The sequence below is a fragment of the Protopterus annectens genome, chromosome 3.part1, assembly GCF_019279795.1.
Source record: "Protopterus annectens isolate FY-2018-M chromosome 3.part1, PAN1.0, whole genome shotgun sequence".
NCBI lineage: Eukaryota > Metazoa > Chordata > Ceratodontiformes > Protopteridae > Protopterus > Protopterus annectens.
In genome coordinates this window covers 479,802,135-479,821,722 of record NC_056732.1, presented here as the reverse complement: position 1 = coordinate 479,821,722, position 19,588 = coordinate 479,802,135, and the positions used below count along the sequence as shown (strand labels likewise).

The following is a 19,588-nucleotide window of genomic DNA, read 5'->3' as shown; positions in this document are numbered from 1 at the left end:
AAGGACACACACCAATCCCCTTTTCGACCTATTGTAAATCCTAGAGGCTCCATCACACAGCCAATAGCGAAGTATCTTGATGTTGAAATTAAGAAATTATTAAAGACAGAACTATTATTGTGTAGAGGTTCATGGGATTTTTTTAAGTAAGATCAACACAATAGTTTTTGATAGGTCCTTCATTTTTGTAACTGTTGATGTAAAGGACCTCTACACTGTGATTCCCCATGATGCCGGCACTCGATGGTTCTGTGAATATCTACATAGTAAAAATCTACCTCCGGATAAAATCAATACACTGGAATAGTTATTGGATATAGTTTTGAAAAATAATTTTATTTTGTTTGAACAACAACTTTATATCCAAAAAGAAGGGGTAGCAATTGGGTCTGCTTGTGGCGGCATGTACGCAAATATCATCATGCTAGAATGGGAGAAAAGATTTTTAATGACATCTTATTATTTCCCATTCTGCCACTTATATACCCACTTCCTGGATGATATTTTTATTCTGTGGAGCAGACCTGAACAAAGCATAGAACCAATTCCTTCACTATATTAACAACACAACCCCTTTTTTAAAATTTACACACACTATAAATGAGGTAGACATTGCTTATTTGGATGTGTTGCTAAAGAAAGTTTGTGTCCGAGATCTTTCGAAAAGCAACTTATTCTAATATTTTTTTTTGCATTTCATGAGCTGCCATCTGTTTCCACAAAAAAGAGGTGCTCTAAAAGGGCAATTTGTTAGAGCAGCTCGAATGGTCACTCAGTATGAAAGATTTATTTATGAATGCCATAATGTTCGAGACATGTTTTTCAAAAGGGGTTATCCCCATTCCCTGGTTGAAAATATCATGAATGAGGTTATCAAGAAAAGGGAAAATGGCCATTTCATTCCTTTATTGAAATCTAATGACAATATGTCTGTCAATGGTATTACTGACTTAGCAGATGAACAGGTACATATTGTCAATACTTCTGTAGATAACCATCTAGTAAGTGTTAATACTAATAATAAAAAGAATAACTACAAATCCTGTTCTATCGCAACTTTTTCTACTGATGCATATTATATAAAAGCTATTTTAGAAAAGAGTTGGCCACTTTTGATAGGTGACATTAAGATAAGAGGAATAATTGGAGAAAAGCAAGTCTATGTTTTTAGAAAAGGCAACAACATCAAATCTTTATTAGAACACCAGGGTAAAATAAATAAGGGTGATTACATGTATAAATGTGGATCATGTAAATTCTGTCCCTATATATTGGAAGTCAATGAAATAAGTATTAAGGGGATGAGAATAAAAATTAGAGACAGGTATTGTTGCTTTACTGAGAAAGTCATATATTGTGCTATATGTCAATTCTGCCCTTGTTTTTACATAGGCAAAACTGACTGTAAGCTCAAACATAGAATTGGTGAACATTTAAGAAATATTAGAGACCACTGTGAAACCAATACATTAGCTAAACATATCACACAATATCCAAACCACAGTTTTAGGTTTATAGTTTTAGACGTAGTTAATCCATCACATAGGGGAGGTGCATGGCCATATCTCCTTGACAGGAATGAATTGAGCTGGCAGATCCATTTGGATTCAATACACTGGCCTGGACTAAATGACACCATGTATATAGCCAGTATTTTAAAATTGAAAGCCCTGAATAGATAGAATTATTTATAGTAGTTCATTTTTAGTGAGAATTGTATATGTATGTAAATAGTATGAAGGATATGAAGTCTGAAACTCAAAATATCTATCTCATTATCTAGTGATTTCAAGTTGGGGAGGAATAACTTCAGGGACAAAGTGTAAAATGTCTTGTTATATAGTTAAAGTCGCTATAATAATGTGCTTTGTACTAGTACACATTTTTCCGAAGGCATGAAGTCTGAAACGTTGATGTCTGTCATTACATAGTGGCTTCAAGTTAGAGAAGTCACAGCAAGGAAAAAGTTTAAAATACTGCTGTTATAACCACAGAAAGTTAATAGAAAAATGTGTTTTGTGACAGCATGCATTTTCTGAAGGATTATTAAGTCAGGAACGTCATATGTATGTAAAAGTATGAATACACATTTTTTGTGTTTGTTTTTTAAAATACTTCATAGTTTTTAATGTCTGGGTTCATGTTTTACTATTCATGCACATTTACATGTTTCACTTTTTCTTAATGTATATGTTTTTAAATCACATCTTTTTATGTGCAAGTAAGACACTGTGCTTTTAAATATGAGTCAGAAAGTGATGTCATGCTTTAAAAGTATTTATCCAAGCAGTCATTTTTTTTGTAATTGTCTGATGAAGTTATTTTTAAATGCTTTTTAGAATGAAAGCGCTTAATTGCAGTTTGAAAAATAAATCCAGCATCTGTTTGTGAAGGCTTGAACTTTTTTGTGGATTTACTGGAAACTACAGGTCTATGTCATTAACTAATAATGATTCTAATTTTTTTTTTGGGGGGGTATTAACAAGATGGCTATACGCTATTTTAATAGGGCTAGTAGATGATGTAAAGGCAAACTTTGTCAAGGGTAGGCCTTCGACACACAACTGTATGTTGCTTATAGATTAAATAGATAGGACTAATTGAGAACAGCTTAAAACTGGAAAAGCTGTGAATTTTTACTTTAAAAAGTGTTTGTCATAGTACACTGGGGCTTTTAGTGTAGGCTTAAAAATGAATTTTGGAGTCTGACTTATGAATGCATTGAAGGAATTATTATTATACAGATGATTAGTAAAAATGGTTATTTGTTACAGTGAGCCTGAGTAGGTTTAATGTTCAGCCATAGAATAGAATACATTTTATGATCATCCTGTTTTGTTTTAGAAAAGGTTTATAAAAGGACTGCTTTTGCTCACTTTCATTAGATATATACCTACTTGTTGGTGTAATAGGAAGTATGTTGAAGCTAAAATGAAACAATTACACAGTAAAATGAGTATGCAGTTGCTGTTTGTCTGAAAATAGTGAGTAAAACTAGTGTGGGAACACTAAAACATGACATCTTTAATAAGTGCTTTTCCTCAGTGGAATGTCCTGGGGTCCATATTATTCAGCGTTTTATAACTTTATTTTAGAGCTAGGCATTTCCCAAAGTTAATAAAAATGAAAGTGAGCTATAAATTAGATTCTGCAGTGGTATGAATGGTGGGCGGAATCCTTCTTCATGCTTACACTGTACAACTATTACAAGGTGTACAAGGAACAGAGTGACTGCATTGTAAACAAAGGTATCATCATATTACATGGTAAGAAGACTGGACAGCCCATACACAATGGAAAAATGAGTGACATAAATGACAGATAAAACCAAAGATCCAGTTATAATTATTAATGTCTCAGGTTTGGTCACAGCACACCCAAAGTGGTAAGAGAAATGCTCAGGGGTTTGGGCATCATTTATGACTCTTGTATACAAGTATCGGTATGATTAGTAATGGTGGCAAAGAGTGAATAACACTGTTACCTCACAGCAAGCGTTTTTCCAGTACTGCTCTCAGGTGGGTTATTTCCTGTGCCGACTCTATATGTACTCACTGTGTTCACATAAGTGTCTCTAGGTACTTGGGGTGTGTGTGTGTGTGTATGTGTGTGTGTGTGTGTGTGTGTCTGTGTGCACGTGTGTGTGACAGACATGGAAAACAGTTCTGGCAATTTACTTCTGTTCCCTACTTGCCTAGTAAACTCTGTCAATGACACTGGCTGTCCGTGGATTCACTATGGTGTCAGACACAACTTGACAGCACTACAGAGATGGCTTGATCATTAATAAGGAAGAGTGATGCAGTTAGTTGTGCTTATAGTATTAAACATCTAATCTAAGCAGAGGTAATGCAAATTAATTTTAACAAAAAAAAAATTAAATATGAAAACTGAGGTGAAATCATACTCCTTATTATCAAAGACTTGCAGGTTACTTAGTGAAAAGTTATGTCTTCATTTTCTGACCTGTGCTAGAGTTTTTTGAATTGTAGTGTTAAATCCCCAATGATTTTGAGCAAGTACAATGTCTAGTAATGTACTATTTGAGAGATACTACAATTTCCCCTAAGAAAATGGATCATCTGTAATAAGTACTTACCAAAGCTATGGAATAAAAGACCTTCATACATACACTGAATTACAAGTCTGTATTTCACAGGCTGTAAACACAAGACTGTATAAGTGGTACCAGGGGAAAGTAAAGCTAGGTAGCATAGGATGGTGGTCTGTAGGATAACATTGGTGATCAAGAAGAGGAGGAGGAGGAGTGTGAGGGCAGCACCAAGAATCAAATGGTGGAAACTGAAAAAGAATGATTGTGAGGTGGAGTTCAGGGAAGAGTTAAGACAGGCACTAAGTAGCAGTGAAGGGTTACCAGATAGCTGGGCAACTACAGCACAGGAGGTAAGGGAGACAGCTAGAAAGGTGATTGGTGTGACAGCTGAACAGAAGGAGGAGGACAAGGAAACCTGGTGTTGGACCAAGGAAGTACAGGAGAGTATACAGAGGAAGAGGTTGATGAAGAAGTGGGATTGTCAGAGACATGAAGAAAGCAGACAGGAGTATAAGGAGATGAGGTGCATGGCAAAGTGAGTGGTGGCAAAGGCTAAGGATATGGCATATGGAGAGTTGTATAAAAGGTTGGACACTAAGGAGGGAGAAAAGGACCTGTACTGATTGGCTAGACAGAGGGTCCAAGCTAGGAAAGATGTGCAGCAGGTAAAGGTGATAAAGGATAATGAGGGAAACATACTCACAAGCGAGGAGTGTGTGTTGAGCAGATGGAAAGAGTACTTTGAGGGGTTGATGAACGAAGAGAATGAGAGAGAGAATGTTGGATGATATTGGGATAGTGAATCAGGAAGTGAAATGGATTAGCAAGGAGGAAGTAAGGTCAGCTATGAAGAGGATGAAGAATGGAAAGGCTGTTGGTCCAGATGCCATACCTGTGAAAGCATGGAAATGTTTAGGAGAGGTGGCAGTGGAGTTTTTAACTAGATTGTTAAACAAAATCTTGGAAAGTGACAGGATGCCTGAGGAGTGGAGAAGTATATTTGTATTGATTTTTAAGAATAAATGTGATGTGTAGAGCTGTAGTAACTACAAAGGGATAAAACTGGTCAGCCACAGCAGGAAGTTATGGGAAAGAGTAGTGGAAGCTAGGATAAGAAGGGAGATTATGACTAGTGAACAGCAGTATGGTTTCATGCTGGGAAAGAGCACTACAGATGTGATGTTTGCTCTGAGGGTGTTGATGGAGAAGTATAGAGAAGGTCAGAAGGAGGTGCATTGTGTTTTTGTGGAATTAGAGAAAGCATATGACAGGGTGCCTAGACAGGAGTTGTGATATTGTATAACGAAGTCAGGAGTGGCAGAGAAGTATGTAAGAGTGGTACATGATATGTACAAAGGCAGTGTAACAGTGGTGAGGTCTGCTGTAGGAGTGATGGAAGTGTTCAAGATGGAGGTGGGATTACATCAAGGATCAGCTCTGAGCTCTTTCCTATTTGCAATGGTGATGGACAGGTTGACAGATGAAATCAGACAGCAATCCCCGTGGACTATGATGTTTGTGGATGATATTGTGATCTGTAGCAAGAGTAGGAAACAAGTTGAGGATACCCTGAAGAGGTGGAGATATGCTTTAGAGAGGAGAGGAATGAAAGTTAGCAGGACTAAGACAATATATATGTGTGTGAATGAGAGGGAGGACAGAGGAATGGTGAGGATGCAGGGAGTAGAGTTGGCGAAGGTGGATGAGTTTAAATACTTGGGATTAACAGTTCAGATTAATGGTGAGTGTAGAAGAGAGGTGAATAAGAGTGTGCAGGCAGTGTGGAGTGAGTGGAAAAGAGTGTCAGGAGCGATCTGTGACAAAAAGACACCAGTAAGAGTGAAAGGGAAGGTTTACAAGAAGGTAATGAGACTAGCTATGTTATATAGGTTGGTGATGGTGGAACTGATAAAAAGAAAGGCGTCAGAACTTGAGATGGCAGAGTTAAAAGATGTTAAGATATGCACTGGGTGTGATGAGGATAGATAGGATTAGGAATGAGTATATTAGAGTGTCAGCTCAGACTGGATGGTTTGGAGACAGAGCCAGAGAGGCAAGATTGCATTAGTTTGGAAATGTGTTGAGGAGTGATGCTGGGTATATTATGGGAATGATGCTAATGATGGAGCTGCCTGGTAAGAGGAAAAGAAGAACATCTAAGATAAGGCTTATAGATATGGTGAGAGAAGATATGCCGGTGCTTGGTGTGACAGAGCAAGATGCAGAGGACAGGAAAAAATGGAAACAGATGATCTGCTGTGGTGATCCCTAACAGGAGCAGCTGAAAGAAGAAGATTTCACAAGCAACTAGAAAGTCATAATGGAAATTATAAAGCTACATTCAGTGTCTAATGATTTTTTTGTGTTTCCTTGTAACATTATTTCCTAAGCTTGATCTCTCTGTATAAACCTATGAACTTCCACAACAACAGTTTCAGTGGGTCTCCACTGCTATTCTACACTACCTTGATTTTTTGTAAGAAATGTTTGTGATGTACTCTAGTTTGCTAAACTCAGCTCTCCAGTACTTTCAATTTTCAGTGGCCTGAACATTCAATAAGTTGAATGCAAACTACACTGGTAATCAGTTATTCTTAAACTGATATCTACATTCAGATATGAGTCCCTTTCCTCAGACCATTTGAAAATACTGGTGTAGCTCCCACTGTAGCTCATTGTAGAAGTAAAAGACTGTAGTTTTCCATTACATCACAAGGTGGAGCTCCTTTTCAGGGATATAAAAGACAATTTTGAAAGTGAAAGGGGAGACTGAGATACTAGCTGAAGGAGGGAAGACTGAAACTGGTAGCTGAAGGGAAAAAGGGCCTTGCAGCATGACTGGATTTTCTATTCTAGTGCTTTGGGGATATGGAAGTGAAGTAGGAGATTGTGTCTGTCTGTTGCTGAAATCCTGGATGATGGTATTTTGTGGAATCAGGAGAGAAGTCTGAAACCAGTAGTTTCACGCCTGCATATAATTCAGCAAGAAAAGGAGTTCCTTTGGGCCTAGTACAGAGAAGCCATAAATGATTACCAGAGTTCTGGCAGGTGATTTTTCTACTTTTCTCATCAGAGGAACCATGGTGCCTGGTTACTAGGATATTCTTGACAGAGTGGTGAGAGGCTCTGGCCATAATTTTATATTTTTATAAGATTGTGGATTCCCCCAAATGCTTTGTGGATTACAAATAACTGGGATCCATATGAGCTCCAACTTGGGCCCCATCATGCCAGCAGCAAGACTGTAATTAGTCACTGGACAGTGAACAGGGTATAATAGAGTGTTTCCTAGTTGGTCTGTTTAGAATTGAACAAGGGGATGGAGGGTGTTTGTACTGCTAAATGACATTGCATGTTTCTTTTGCTGCATTATAAATCTTCATTGTTCAATGACATTGCATTTTGCTCGTGTTAGTACTGCCACCTTCAAGAATTTTGCTGCTCAATGACATTGCATTTTCTCATATCTGTATTGTTGTATTATAACTCTTTTATTGCCTAATGACATTGCAATATTTTCCCGTGTTTGTATTGCTGCATTAAAAAGCTTTACTGCTCATTGATATTGCCCTCTTTGTGCATGTTTGAATGTTAAGACCCTTTTTTTCTGTTGAGTTCTGGGGAAGAGGGTGAATGTATGTTTTCACTGCATGCATATGTCACCTTGCCTTATTGCTAACTAGTGAACTGTTGAAATAATTTGTTTGTGGTTGTGCTATTGCCTTTTAAACTAGATGTGTCACCTAGAATAAAATCTGTCATTCTTGCCACCTTGATGTGTTGGGCCTATAGGGGTGTTACCAGAATCAGGCAGGAAGGAACCCAATTCTACTTCAGCTACACCTGCAGGTATGCTGCATTTGGGGGCTCATTGCCTGTACTGCCTTGGACTCTACCCTATTCCCCTGTAGATGTGGAAAGCAAATCCAGCAGAAACATGAACTCAGAAGTAGCCACTAAGTGGTGGAAACAGCACAATGCTCAGCATTGTTTAGTTCTGGTGTTGCCAGGGGTCACATGGACTGATATGCAAATACATCAAGTCACATGATCCTTACCAGTTGTAGGACATGGATTTTTATTAGACAGCACTATTGACCCTACCGAACAGAGCACAGTGGCCTTATTAGAATGGAAAAGTCCTTTAGTGTATGAGCACATACCTTCAAGTGTACAAATTTCAGGTGAGAATGCAGTCCTTATGGTAATCCCTGAGAAGTGCACTACCTCAGCAACAGAGAAAATACCTGTGGAAGCTATCCAAGTAGGTCAAAATCTTACACCAGAGGCTGCAGCTTCACTGCCCATAAATAATATAGGGCCTGAAGTTTTGAATGCTTTAGGGAGTATTGTAGAAAAATGCTTAAAGCCTACACAGCCATTCACTGGGTTTGGCTACCACAAATTGCATTTCTTTTCTGGCAAACAACCCACACCTCAGGGAGAGGAAGATTTTGAATCCTGGATGGATCAGGCTTTACAAGCCCTAGAGGAGTGGGATATCCCAGAATCTCAGAAGAAGCAGTGGATAGCTGAAAGTCTAAAGGGATTAGCTGTGGATACCATATGCAACCTAAGGATGGGTAAGCAAGAATTCATGGCCATGGCCAAGGACTATTTAGGAGTACTGCAGGATGTGTTTGGAAGGCCAAGAGGGCTGCTGAACTACTGTATCAATTTGAACATACATACCAAGAAGTTGGTGAGAAACTATCTGATTACATTAAGTGAGTGGATAAAATGCTTCACCAGATCATCCTAAAGAAGGGGGTGGATCTGAAAGTAGCTGACCAGGTACGGATCGGACAAATTTTACAGGGGGCTCAAGCTATGGACCCCATTGTGTGGAAAATGAGGATGAGAAATAGGGAAGAGTCTCTAACTTATTCTCAGCTGGTTAAAGAGGTGAGGGAAGAGGAGGCCTTGTTGGAAGCCATATCTCAGTGTTCAACAGCAACTAAAACAGTGAGTGAACACCAGCAGGATCCTATAGCCATGCTCACTACTCAAACAGGAGTTGTGGCCCAGAGTGTCCGCAATGTAGAGGTGTCACAGTTGCAGATGCAGATGTCTTCCCTGACCAACACCATAGCTCAAGTCACCAAGACAATTGCAGAATTGCAGAAAGCCGTGGTAACTTTAGCCGAAGGGAGGAATACATCAGCTAGATCCTCCATGAAAGGACTCAGGGAAGAACTGAATCAGCTAATGTTCAGAGTTCCTACTGGATTTTGTTTTCACTGTGGGGATGCAGGGCATATAAAACTACAGTGTCCTAATGCAGAGAACTTGAAAAAGTGAACAAACTATTATTGGCTAGTGCAATGCAGGGAAACTTCAAAAGGGCTCAGTGAAGGAGCCAGCTGAGTGCCCAGTTACAAAGAGCTCCAAAAAATCTAACATCAAGAGATGGCATCCTGGATCTCCTTTCCACACGGACCCTTGTAATAGGGGAGAGAAACTACCTACTATGCATAATTCTAGCTCATCTGAGGTGAACAGCCAAATTGGAAAGCCATCTCAGCCAAAATCTCAGTATCTGAGACTTACTAAGCAAGAGTCTTATCCGTTAAAATGGTGAGGTCAGCTGGTGGTACCTCAACCACATGCCATACAGCTGAACAGCACTGGAAACGGAAACTACCCGATGGCCTACTGGGACTGTCCCCTGTTGTGTCAGTAAAAATAGGAGGAGTGTATAGTAAAGCACTGATGGATACTGGTGTACAAATCACCATTCTGTATGGAGACTTCTACCAAAAAAACTTAAAGCATTTGCCACTTGAAAAGTTAGAAGATCTGGAGATCTGTGGGCTTAGTGACACAAAGTTCCCTTATGATGGTTATGTCTCACTCGAGATAGAATTTTTCACTTCAACTGTTGGGTCAACAGAAGTTTTTGAAACACTCGCTGTTGTGTGCCCAAGGCCAAAAGGAAAGGATTCAGCCTCTATTTTAGTGGGGACAAATACTGACCTCGTCAGAAGAATGTTAATGCCTCAGTTGACCCAGGTACACCCAAAACTACATCCTCTCCTGTGGCCAGTTTTCTGTGCCCTTCAAAGGGAGAAGGATAGTAAGAAAGATGAAATTGGTCATGTGTGGACCCTGTCTGGGAAAGAGCATATAATTCATCCTGGTCAGGTCACCTGCTTGAGAGCCAAAGTGAGGATGTGTAGACAAACAGTTTTTTCTCATCTCATGATGGAAATGGATCCAGAAATTGACTTGCCACTGAGACTGGAACTAGTCTCAGAAGTTTGGCCTGTGGACAAGTTAAAGCATCCTTATGACACTTTGCCTGTGTGGTTAAACATTAAAGGAAATATTCCCATTGTCCTGCATTCACAGGTGCATTTGGGAAATGTTTATGCTGCCACTCCCTTACCTGCTTCTGTGTTGACAAGGAATAAGAGCAAGGCCAACGAGTTGAAGCTGGAAGATATTAATATAGGATGTGGTCTCTTGCCCCCTGACTGGCTAACTAGAGTTAAAGAGCTACTAATGAAAAAGAAAAATTGTTTTTATACTAGTGAACTACTTGTGAGCTGTGCAAAAAGTGCAGAACACCAAATAAGAGTGAAAGAGGACTGGCCTTTCAGGGAACATTCCAGAAGAGTAGCTCTAGGAGACCTGGATGACTTAAGAAAACAATTGGAAGAACTAAAAGCCACAGGGATAATTAGAGAGTCAAGAAGTCCATATGCCTCTCCCATTGTCGTTGTCAGGAAAAAGAATGGGTCAATTTGCATGTGCGTTGACTATCGTACTCTGAATCAGTGAACCATTCCAGACCAGTACACAACTCTCCGGACTGAAGATGCTCTAAATTGCCTGGTGGGCAGTAAGTGGTTCAGTGTGCTAGACTTAAGGAGTGGATACTATCAAATCCCTATGCACACAGAAGATAAAGAGAAGACTGCCTTCATCACCCGTTTGGTATTTTTTTGAGTTTGATCGCCTACCTCAAGGTTTATCAAATGCACTGGCAACTTTCCAGAGAATCGTGGAAGGAACAGTTGGAGACATGCATCTCCTGGGAGTCCTAGTCTACTTGGGTGACATCATTGTTTATGGAAGGACCCTAGAGGAGCACGAAGAAAGACTGATGAAGGTATTGGACAGGATTGAGAAGGAAGGCCTGAAGTTGTCATTGGACAAATGCAAGTTCTTCCAGCCTTCAGTGACCTATGTGGGACGTAGTGTCTGCAAATGGAATATCCACAGATCCCAGGAAAGTTGAAGCAGTGACATCTTGGCCCAGACCCAAAACCATCACAGAGCTGCAATCTTTTCTGGGGTTCTGCAGTTACTATAGAAGGTTTGTGGAAGGATTTTCAAAGATAGCAAGACCCTTCAACCATTTGCTCTGAAATGATGAGAAAGCAGGTGAAATAGAGGAAGATATCCTTGTGAAAATACCTAAGGGACCTTGAAGTTCTAAAGAACTCAAGAGTCGTTGGGCTCCTGAGTGTGAAGAGTCATTTGAACAGCTTAAGTATTGCCTCACACATGCCCCCGTGCTGGCATATGCTGACTCAACAAAGCCATACACTTTACATGTGGATGCCAGTGGGGATGGCTTAGGAGGAGTCCTTTACCAGGAGTATGACAAGAAGCTGAGACTTGTGGCTTTTATCAGTCAGAGTTTATCCCCACAGAAAGAAACTACCCTGCACTCAAGTTGGAATTCCTTGCCTTAAAGTGGGTGGTAGGGGACAAGCTGCATGACTATCTCCATGGGGCTGAATCTGACATACATCCAGACCAGTGCCAATCTAGATGCTACTGGCCACAGATGGATGGCAGCTCTATGCAACTATAATTTCAGTTTGAAATATCGCCCAGGACATGAAAATGGAGATGCTGATGGTCTGTCCAGAAGACCTCAGGGAGATTTACACCCCGATGATGAATGGGTGGAAATTCCAGCACCAGGGGTGAGAGCTATGTGTCAGATTTCAATCTGCTATCAACACACTGAATGTTGGGCCCAGAAGTTGGGTCTGTCTGCAGCAAGCATACCCCAAGTTTACTGTAATCTGGTCACTTTACAGACTTCATCACTACCAGTTTTGAGTAACAGTGACCTCAGGAGAGAGCAAACAGAAGACCCCCTTAGGTCAACTGGTGGTAGCTGCTTTAGAGAAGAAACAAGTTAATATGCTTTGCACGGATATTCATCCCCCTGGCAAGACTTTTGACCAAAGAATGGGACAGTCCCCAGATGCAGAATGTACTAGTGTATAGGAGATCTCCAAGTGCACTCAGCAGTGAAAAATGGCAATTGCTGCTTCCTCAGAAGTATAGGGAAGTAGTACTCTGATCATTGCATGATGAACATGGTCATCTTGGTTATGATAGAACTATGGGTCTGGTACGAGACAGGTTCTACTGGCCATGCATGAAGCAAGATGTTGAGGATTATTGTTGTACATGTCTTCGTTGCATTCAGAGAAAGACTCTGCTGACCAGAGCAGCCTCATTGAGTCAAATGGAAAGTAGTGGGCTCACAGAACTGGTCTGTATAGATTTTCTGTGCATTGAACCGGATGAAGGCAGGATCAATAATGTGCTAGTGGTGACAGACCACTATACCAGATATGCTCAAGCATTTCCCACTCACAATCAGAAAGCTATTACAGTGGAAAAACTACTAGTTGAGAAGTTCTTTGTACACTATGGCCTGCCAAAAGGATACACTCTGATCAAGGATGTGATTTTGAGAGCAAGCTTGTCCATGAACTACTCACTCTATTGGGAGTCCAAAAACGCCACACCACTCCTTATCCTCAAGGGGGATCCTCAGCCTGAGCGTTTCAACAGAACTTTACTAGACATGTTGGGGACACTATCTGCTGAGAAGAAGAATCAATGTAGTAGCATGTAGCCACAGTGGTGCATGCTTACAACAGTACTAAAATGATGCTATAGGATCCTTGCCTTACTTCCTAATGTTTGGAAGAGAAGCTCATCTTCCTGTTGACATCACCTTTGGAGTCACAGCTGATGATACACCAGTGTGATATCATAGCAGTGTGGAGAGACTCAAGAAGTACCTCAGACAGGCTTATGAGCTTGCTGAAAAATCAACAGGACAAAGATATCAGTGAAACAAGGCTCACTATGACAAAAAAGTAAAGATGCATGATTTGCAGCCAGGGGCAGAGTTCTTTTGAGAAATTTGGGACTACAAGGAAAGCATAAACTAGCTGACTGCTGGGGATCTGAGATTTACATAATTTGTTTTCAGCTACCTAATATCCCTGTCTACCAAGTTTGCCCTGAGGGGAATGAAGGACCCATTAAAGCCTGGCACCGCAACAACTTAATGCCTTTGGCAAAATCAGTGAGTCTTATGAATCCAGAACCCAGAATGGCTCAGCGGAAGCCTAACTCAAGGCGATCCAGAAGGCTAAGGTGGAGAGGAACTATCCTCTCCAATGTTCAAGAGCCTACGCTTCCTCCTGCTGAAGGAGAGGAGGACAGTGATGATGACTGGGGTTTCAATGTGCTTTTTTATGAGGATGTTCAAGACCCCGTGGGCTGTAATCTCAATGCAAATGTATCGGAATTTTTTCCTTGTCATTTTGAGCAGCCCAGACCTAAAAATAGACTAAGTAATGTTTCTGTACCTCTTACAGAACCTGATACTAATGGAGGCCCTGCTATGCAAACTTCAGAAAATAGTGCTGAGGATAGTCATACCATTATGGAAAACGAAAGTGAAGTTATACAAGAGGAGATCTGAGAAGTAGACAATATACTTACTGAAGAACTGGACATTGAATGTGATGTGAGTGACAAACCTTCCGAGCAAAATTCCCTAGCTGTCTCTTCTGAACAAAAACTGCAGTGACTGATTCGGACCCACAGAGACTTACATATAACAGTTTGGGACATAGTACACAGGAACTTGTGACCACAGCTCATCTGATAGTCTGCTCCTATAATCCCTATGCCTCCTACTCCAGTGGTGACACCCCTTTCCCAAGTTACACATAAGGCTGATTACCCTTGGTGGAATGTACCCTTTGAATGCAAAAATATTGTTCAGTTCTTGGGGGGGACCCAAGATTTTCAAGTGGGGGGAAAGTGTAGCTCCCACTGTATTTCATTGTAGAAGTAATACACTGTAGTTTTCCATTACACCACAAGGTGGAACTCCTTTTCATGGATATAAAAGACAATTTCAAAAGTGAAAGAGGAGACTGAGATACTAGCTGAAGGGAAAAATGGCCTTGCAGCATGACTGGATTTTATTTTCTTGTGCTTTGGGAAAGGGAAGTGAAATAGCAGATTGTGTCTGTCTGTTGCTGAAATCCTGGATGATGGTATTTTGTGAAATCAGGAGAGAAATCTGAAACCAGTAGTTTCACGTTTGCATATGATTCAGCAAGGAAAGGAGTTCCTTTGGGCCTAGTACAGAGTAGCCATAGAAGATTACCAGAGTTTGGCAGGTGATTTTTCTACTTTTCTCATCAGAGGAACCACGGTGCATGGTCACTAGGATATTCTCAACGGAGTGGTGAGGGGCTCTGGCCGTAATTTTATATTTTTATAAGATTGTGGATTCCCTCCCAAATGCTTTGTGGATTACAAATAACTGGGATCCATATGAGCTCCAATTTAGGCCCCATCATGCTGGCAGTAAGACTGTAAGTAGTCACTGGCCAGTGAACAGGGTATAATAGAGTGTTTCATAGTTGGTCTGTTTAGAATTGATCAAGGGGATTGAGGGTGTTAGTACTGCTCAATGACATTGCATTTTCTCATATTTGTATTGCTGCATTATAAATCTTCATTGTTCAATGACATTGCATTTTGCTCGTGTTCGTACTGCTGCCTTCAAGAATTTCATTGTTCAATGACATTGCATTTTGCTCTTGTTAGTACTGCTGCCTTCAAGAATTTTGCTGCTCAATGACATTGCATTTTCTCATATCTGTATTGTTGTATTATAACTCTTTTATTGCTTAATGACATTGCATTATTTTCCCGTGTTTGTATTGCTGCATTATAAATCTTTACTGCTCACTGATATTGCCTTCTTTGGGCATGTTTGAATGTTAAGACCCTTTTTTCTGCTGAGTTCTGGGGAAGAGGGTAAATGTATGGTTTCATTGCATGCATGTCTCACTTTGCCTTATTGATAACTGGTGCACGGTTGAAATAATTTGTTTGTGGTTGTGCTATTGCCTTTTAAACTATATGTGTCACCTAGAATAAAATCTGTCATTCTTGTCACCTTGGTGTGTTGGGCCTATAGGGGTGTCACCTGAGTCAGGTAGGAAGGAACCCAATTCCACTTCAGCTACACCTGCGGGTGCGCTACATTGGGTCTAAGACTTTCATCATACATGGACTCCAGTGACAGCTGTCTTTGGCCTGAAACCTGTAGTTTGTTGAGAATAATTCTGTTGTTAGATGGGGATGTATCCGGAAAGGACTGTTTTTGTAAGAAGAATTAAATCCAGACCTGACCGCCCTTAAGGGCAGACATAATTTAAATAGTTCATCCTTCAAATTTAGATAATGTTCCATCTCTACTAGGTAGTGGAAGCAATCATAGTCATCATCACTGAAGTGAGTGAAGGTTAAAAATATGACCATCCCACAGACAAACGTCTTCTGTCACAAAGATGGTATGATTCTCAAGTTCTAAGGTACCTCAAAAAGTAAGAACACATCTTCAGTGTGAAAGAATAATAGAACTGAGTGAGTGTGGTATTTATCTGTCTGCATGCAATTGGTACATTTTATGGCCATTGTAATTGAAATGCCTTGGCATGAATGGAAAATATATGTCAATGAAGCTATTGACACTTAATAGAAAAGGTAAGGTGAATGGAAAGCCAATACACAGTAAACAAATGAATAAAATGACTTATGTATGAAGCATTCTTTCTCACACCGGATAAAAGGATGGCTGAAGACAACAATGATGACAAAGCAATACCATTTAATTTTTGGTTGACAGCCTTCAAAAGACAGAACAGTAGTCGTTAGCAGTGAGGGGCATATACTCTGCAGCTCTTCTCTCTCTACAGTTAGATACATTCAAAAATACTTTGCTTTTTCAGTTAGTAAAAGTGTTAGAAAACACTAATAAGTAATGAAAGACAACACATTTGCCACCTGCACTTAAAACACTGACTTGGTTTGGGAGGCCTAGCGGTGCACAAGATTGAAAGAAGCCCAGGAAAGCCAAGGCTTCATCACAGAAACTGCAACTTTCTGTTCTATTGTACATGTTTATATTTTTGGAGAAATCAGTGACATGCAATCCAAACAAACTCTAGACAGCAAGTACCAAGGGTAATTCTGTGACTGGTCCTCAAATAACTGACAAAGGAATGGTGACTAGTGTGCTCCTACATTATTTTGTCATAGGCACCATTCAGGAAAAAGTGAATTAAAATATGCTATGCAGAACAAAAATGTAGTTCAGGTTGTAAGAAGTTAAATATCCATGCCATTGAACATACACTAAAAATAAAAGCAGAATGTGCAGTGCGCAAGACACATTATACAAAGAACCTAAACAGAGCTGCTGACATATATTAGCATCTGGAGGGCGTCACCGGCTGTCAGTGGTTATCTCACTTAGTTTAAAGCTGCCAAGTAACAGAATATAACAAAGAGAAATATTAGTAAATGTGACCTGTTGCCACATTTCTGTCTGTGAGAAGAATCAGCAGAAACCATCAAACTAATATAACGATAGATTATGGTTTCTGTAAAGACAGACATCTGGTCGCCCACGACAGCAGAATGATGCATATAAATTTTGGCAAATTGTTTCCAGTTAAGAAATTTGTAGACAGCTTGCTTGTACAAATAAACTCTTGAGACAGCAGAAAAACAGAGATAATAGTATATATACCTTCGAGTTGCATTTCTTTGGAAACTTTGTCGACATCGTCTTGTGATCGCCCATCAGTAATCACCACTAAGACTTTTGGAATCCCTTTCCTCAGTCCAGATTCATATGTAAACATGACATCTTTAACATGTTTTATTGCTCTTCCTGTGGGATGCAAAATTTCATACAATTAGCTAAAGCAATTATCAAAGAGATCAGACATATAACTGAATATTTTTTGTCTGTCAAAGGAAATAAATGCATCATTAGATTATAGTGCCTGACAATACTGTGTGTTGAAATACATTTCATCACTGCTATGCTACACTATGTTTTTGCATTTCAGGAAAGAAAGCATAACATGTCATTTCAAGGGTGACAGCAGTTGGGAAACATTTTATTTTTTATTTAAAATGTACTACCATATGCCAAGCAGTGAAATAATCAAGTCTGTTTCTTTCTATTATTGTAACATGGGACTGATAACGCTAAACCCTGTTTAGAATATTTGAAAAAATCAGAAGATTCAGCCTTGAAATCTTTTTTCATCCTTATAATAGGTTTTCTGGTTAAATTCTTGGCTGGGGTGCCTTCTGTGCAGAGTCTGCATGTCCTCTCCATTTTTGTGTGAGTTTGCTCTGGGTGCTCCATTTTTTCCCATATTCCAAAGACAAGCAATAGGTTGATTGGATGCTCTAAACTGGTCATAGGTATGAATGTACGTGCAAGTGTGTGATAGATGAACAATCATGGCAGGGTTAGAAACCTGGTGGTGTGAACATTGGCTCTAGATGACTGTTGAAGTGACACCATGACCCCATGTGCAAAAATGGAAAAAAAGGGTTGCACATGGATAGATTAAGTTGACATTCCCTTTAAAAAAAATTGTATTCCACTTAATGAATTAATTTCAAAACATAGTTTTCAAGGCATTTTTGAAGCCAACATGAGCTGAGAACACATATATTATCTATCTGCCTATAACAGACTACAAAACCTTGCCAAATACTCTGAAAGCCCACACAAGAGGAAGAAAATTTTACAGAAACTGCAGTCAATTATACAAAATGAGTAAGAGCAACTATACCTCCTTTCTTAGGTTGGCATTAATGCTTCTTAATGCCTACTCTATTTCTGATTGTACTTCAAATCTATTAATGCTTTACAGGTTTAGAATGTGACTATGGAGGACAGCTGAGTAAATGCCATTTCTGCAAATCAAAAAGTAGGAAAAGGCATTCACATAAAGCCATTGTACTCTTTGCTCCATGCACTCCCTTACATAATGCAATCATCTCCAGAATCACTGAATCTAGGAGAAATAAGAGCAACACTGGTGTTCACATGTCCGGTTTTCTTACAGCTGTCCAATGAAACTGCGCCTTCCTGCCAGAGTTTATACTACACACCACAGCAAGGCTGTCTGAGTCATCATACTTTCAGAATTTCATCATTAACCTGTAAAAAATTGTAAATAACATTATTTTCTCCTCAAGCCAGTGTTATACAAAGCAGTCATATTTGCAAATTTAGGCAGTGAAACCATACATACTTGTAAGTCAGGTAATGGACACCATGCACATCTTACATTTAGGTATTGTATGCCTTGCATATCTTTAGAGATGGACACTGGACACCGTGCATATTTATGCAGTTAGATATTGAACACTATACATATTTGTATAGTTAGGTACTGGGCATCATGCATACTTGCACAGATAGATAATGGGTAGTTTGTATAATTGTGCAGCTAGATATTGGAGATCACGCATACTTGTACTGTTAGGAAGTGGGCACCATCCATATTTGTACAGTTAGATTCTGGACACCGTGCACATTTGTACAGTTAGATAATGGATACCATGCATAGTTGTACAGTTAGATATTGAACACCATGCATATGTGCAGTTAGGTAGTGGGTACCGTACATATTTGTGCAGCTGGATTCTGGACATAGTGTGCATTTGTACAGTTAAATATTGGACACCATGCACTGCTGTGCAATTAGATATTGAACACCATACACCATACACCATACATATTTGCACAGTTATGTTCTGGATACCATGCATATTTGTACAATTAGATAATGCACACTGTGCATACTTGTGCAGCTAGCTATTGGAGAACATGCATATTTGTGCAGTTAGATATTGAATACCATACATATTTGTACAGTTAGTTAGTGGGCATCATGCATATTTGTACAGTTAGCCTGTGCATGCCATGCATACTTGTACAGTTAATAATGGACACTGTGCATAGTTGTACAGTCAGATATTGGAAACTGTGCTTATTTGTACAGTTAAGTAGCTGGCATTGTGAATATTTGTGCAGTTAGATACTGAACATCATCCATAGGGTCTATATCATATATTCGAAATTCCAAAACGTCGAAGACCATATGTTCGAACTTGGAATTTCGAATATTGAAAACATTGAACGCTCAGAATAGCGAATTTTTTTTTTCCCAGGGAAAATATTTGCTGTTCTGAGAAACATACACACAACACAAGCACACCAAAATAAATAAACCACACACATACAGTTAACAAACCCAACCCCACACTAAACCACACATACATTACTAACTATCCACTTACCTTAACCTGCACCCTAACCCTAACATCCGTAACTATCGCACACATACCCTACGAAACTATACATAA

At 39.6% G+C, this 19,588-nt stretch overlaps 1 protein-coding gene across 2 annotated transcripts in view; it reads right to left on the bottom strand.

The window, feature by feature from the left end:
* The window catches only part of COL14A1 (collagen type XIV alpha 1 chain), a gene marked incomplete at its 3' end in the record, with an annotated part of 1,869,522 nt that overhangs the window by 845,943 nt on the left and 1,003,991 nt on the right, over positions 1 to 19,588 (bottom strand). For both annotated transcript variants that reach the window (XM_044066920.1, XM_044066919.1), the window contains 1 exon segment: positions 16,941 to 17,084. In XM_044066920.1, the coding sequence (XP_043922855.1) occupies positions 16,941 to 17,084 (144 nt within the window).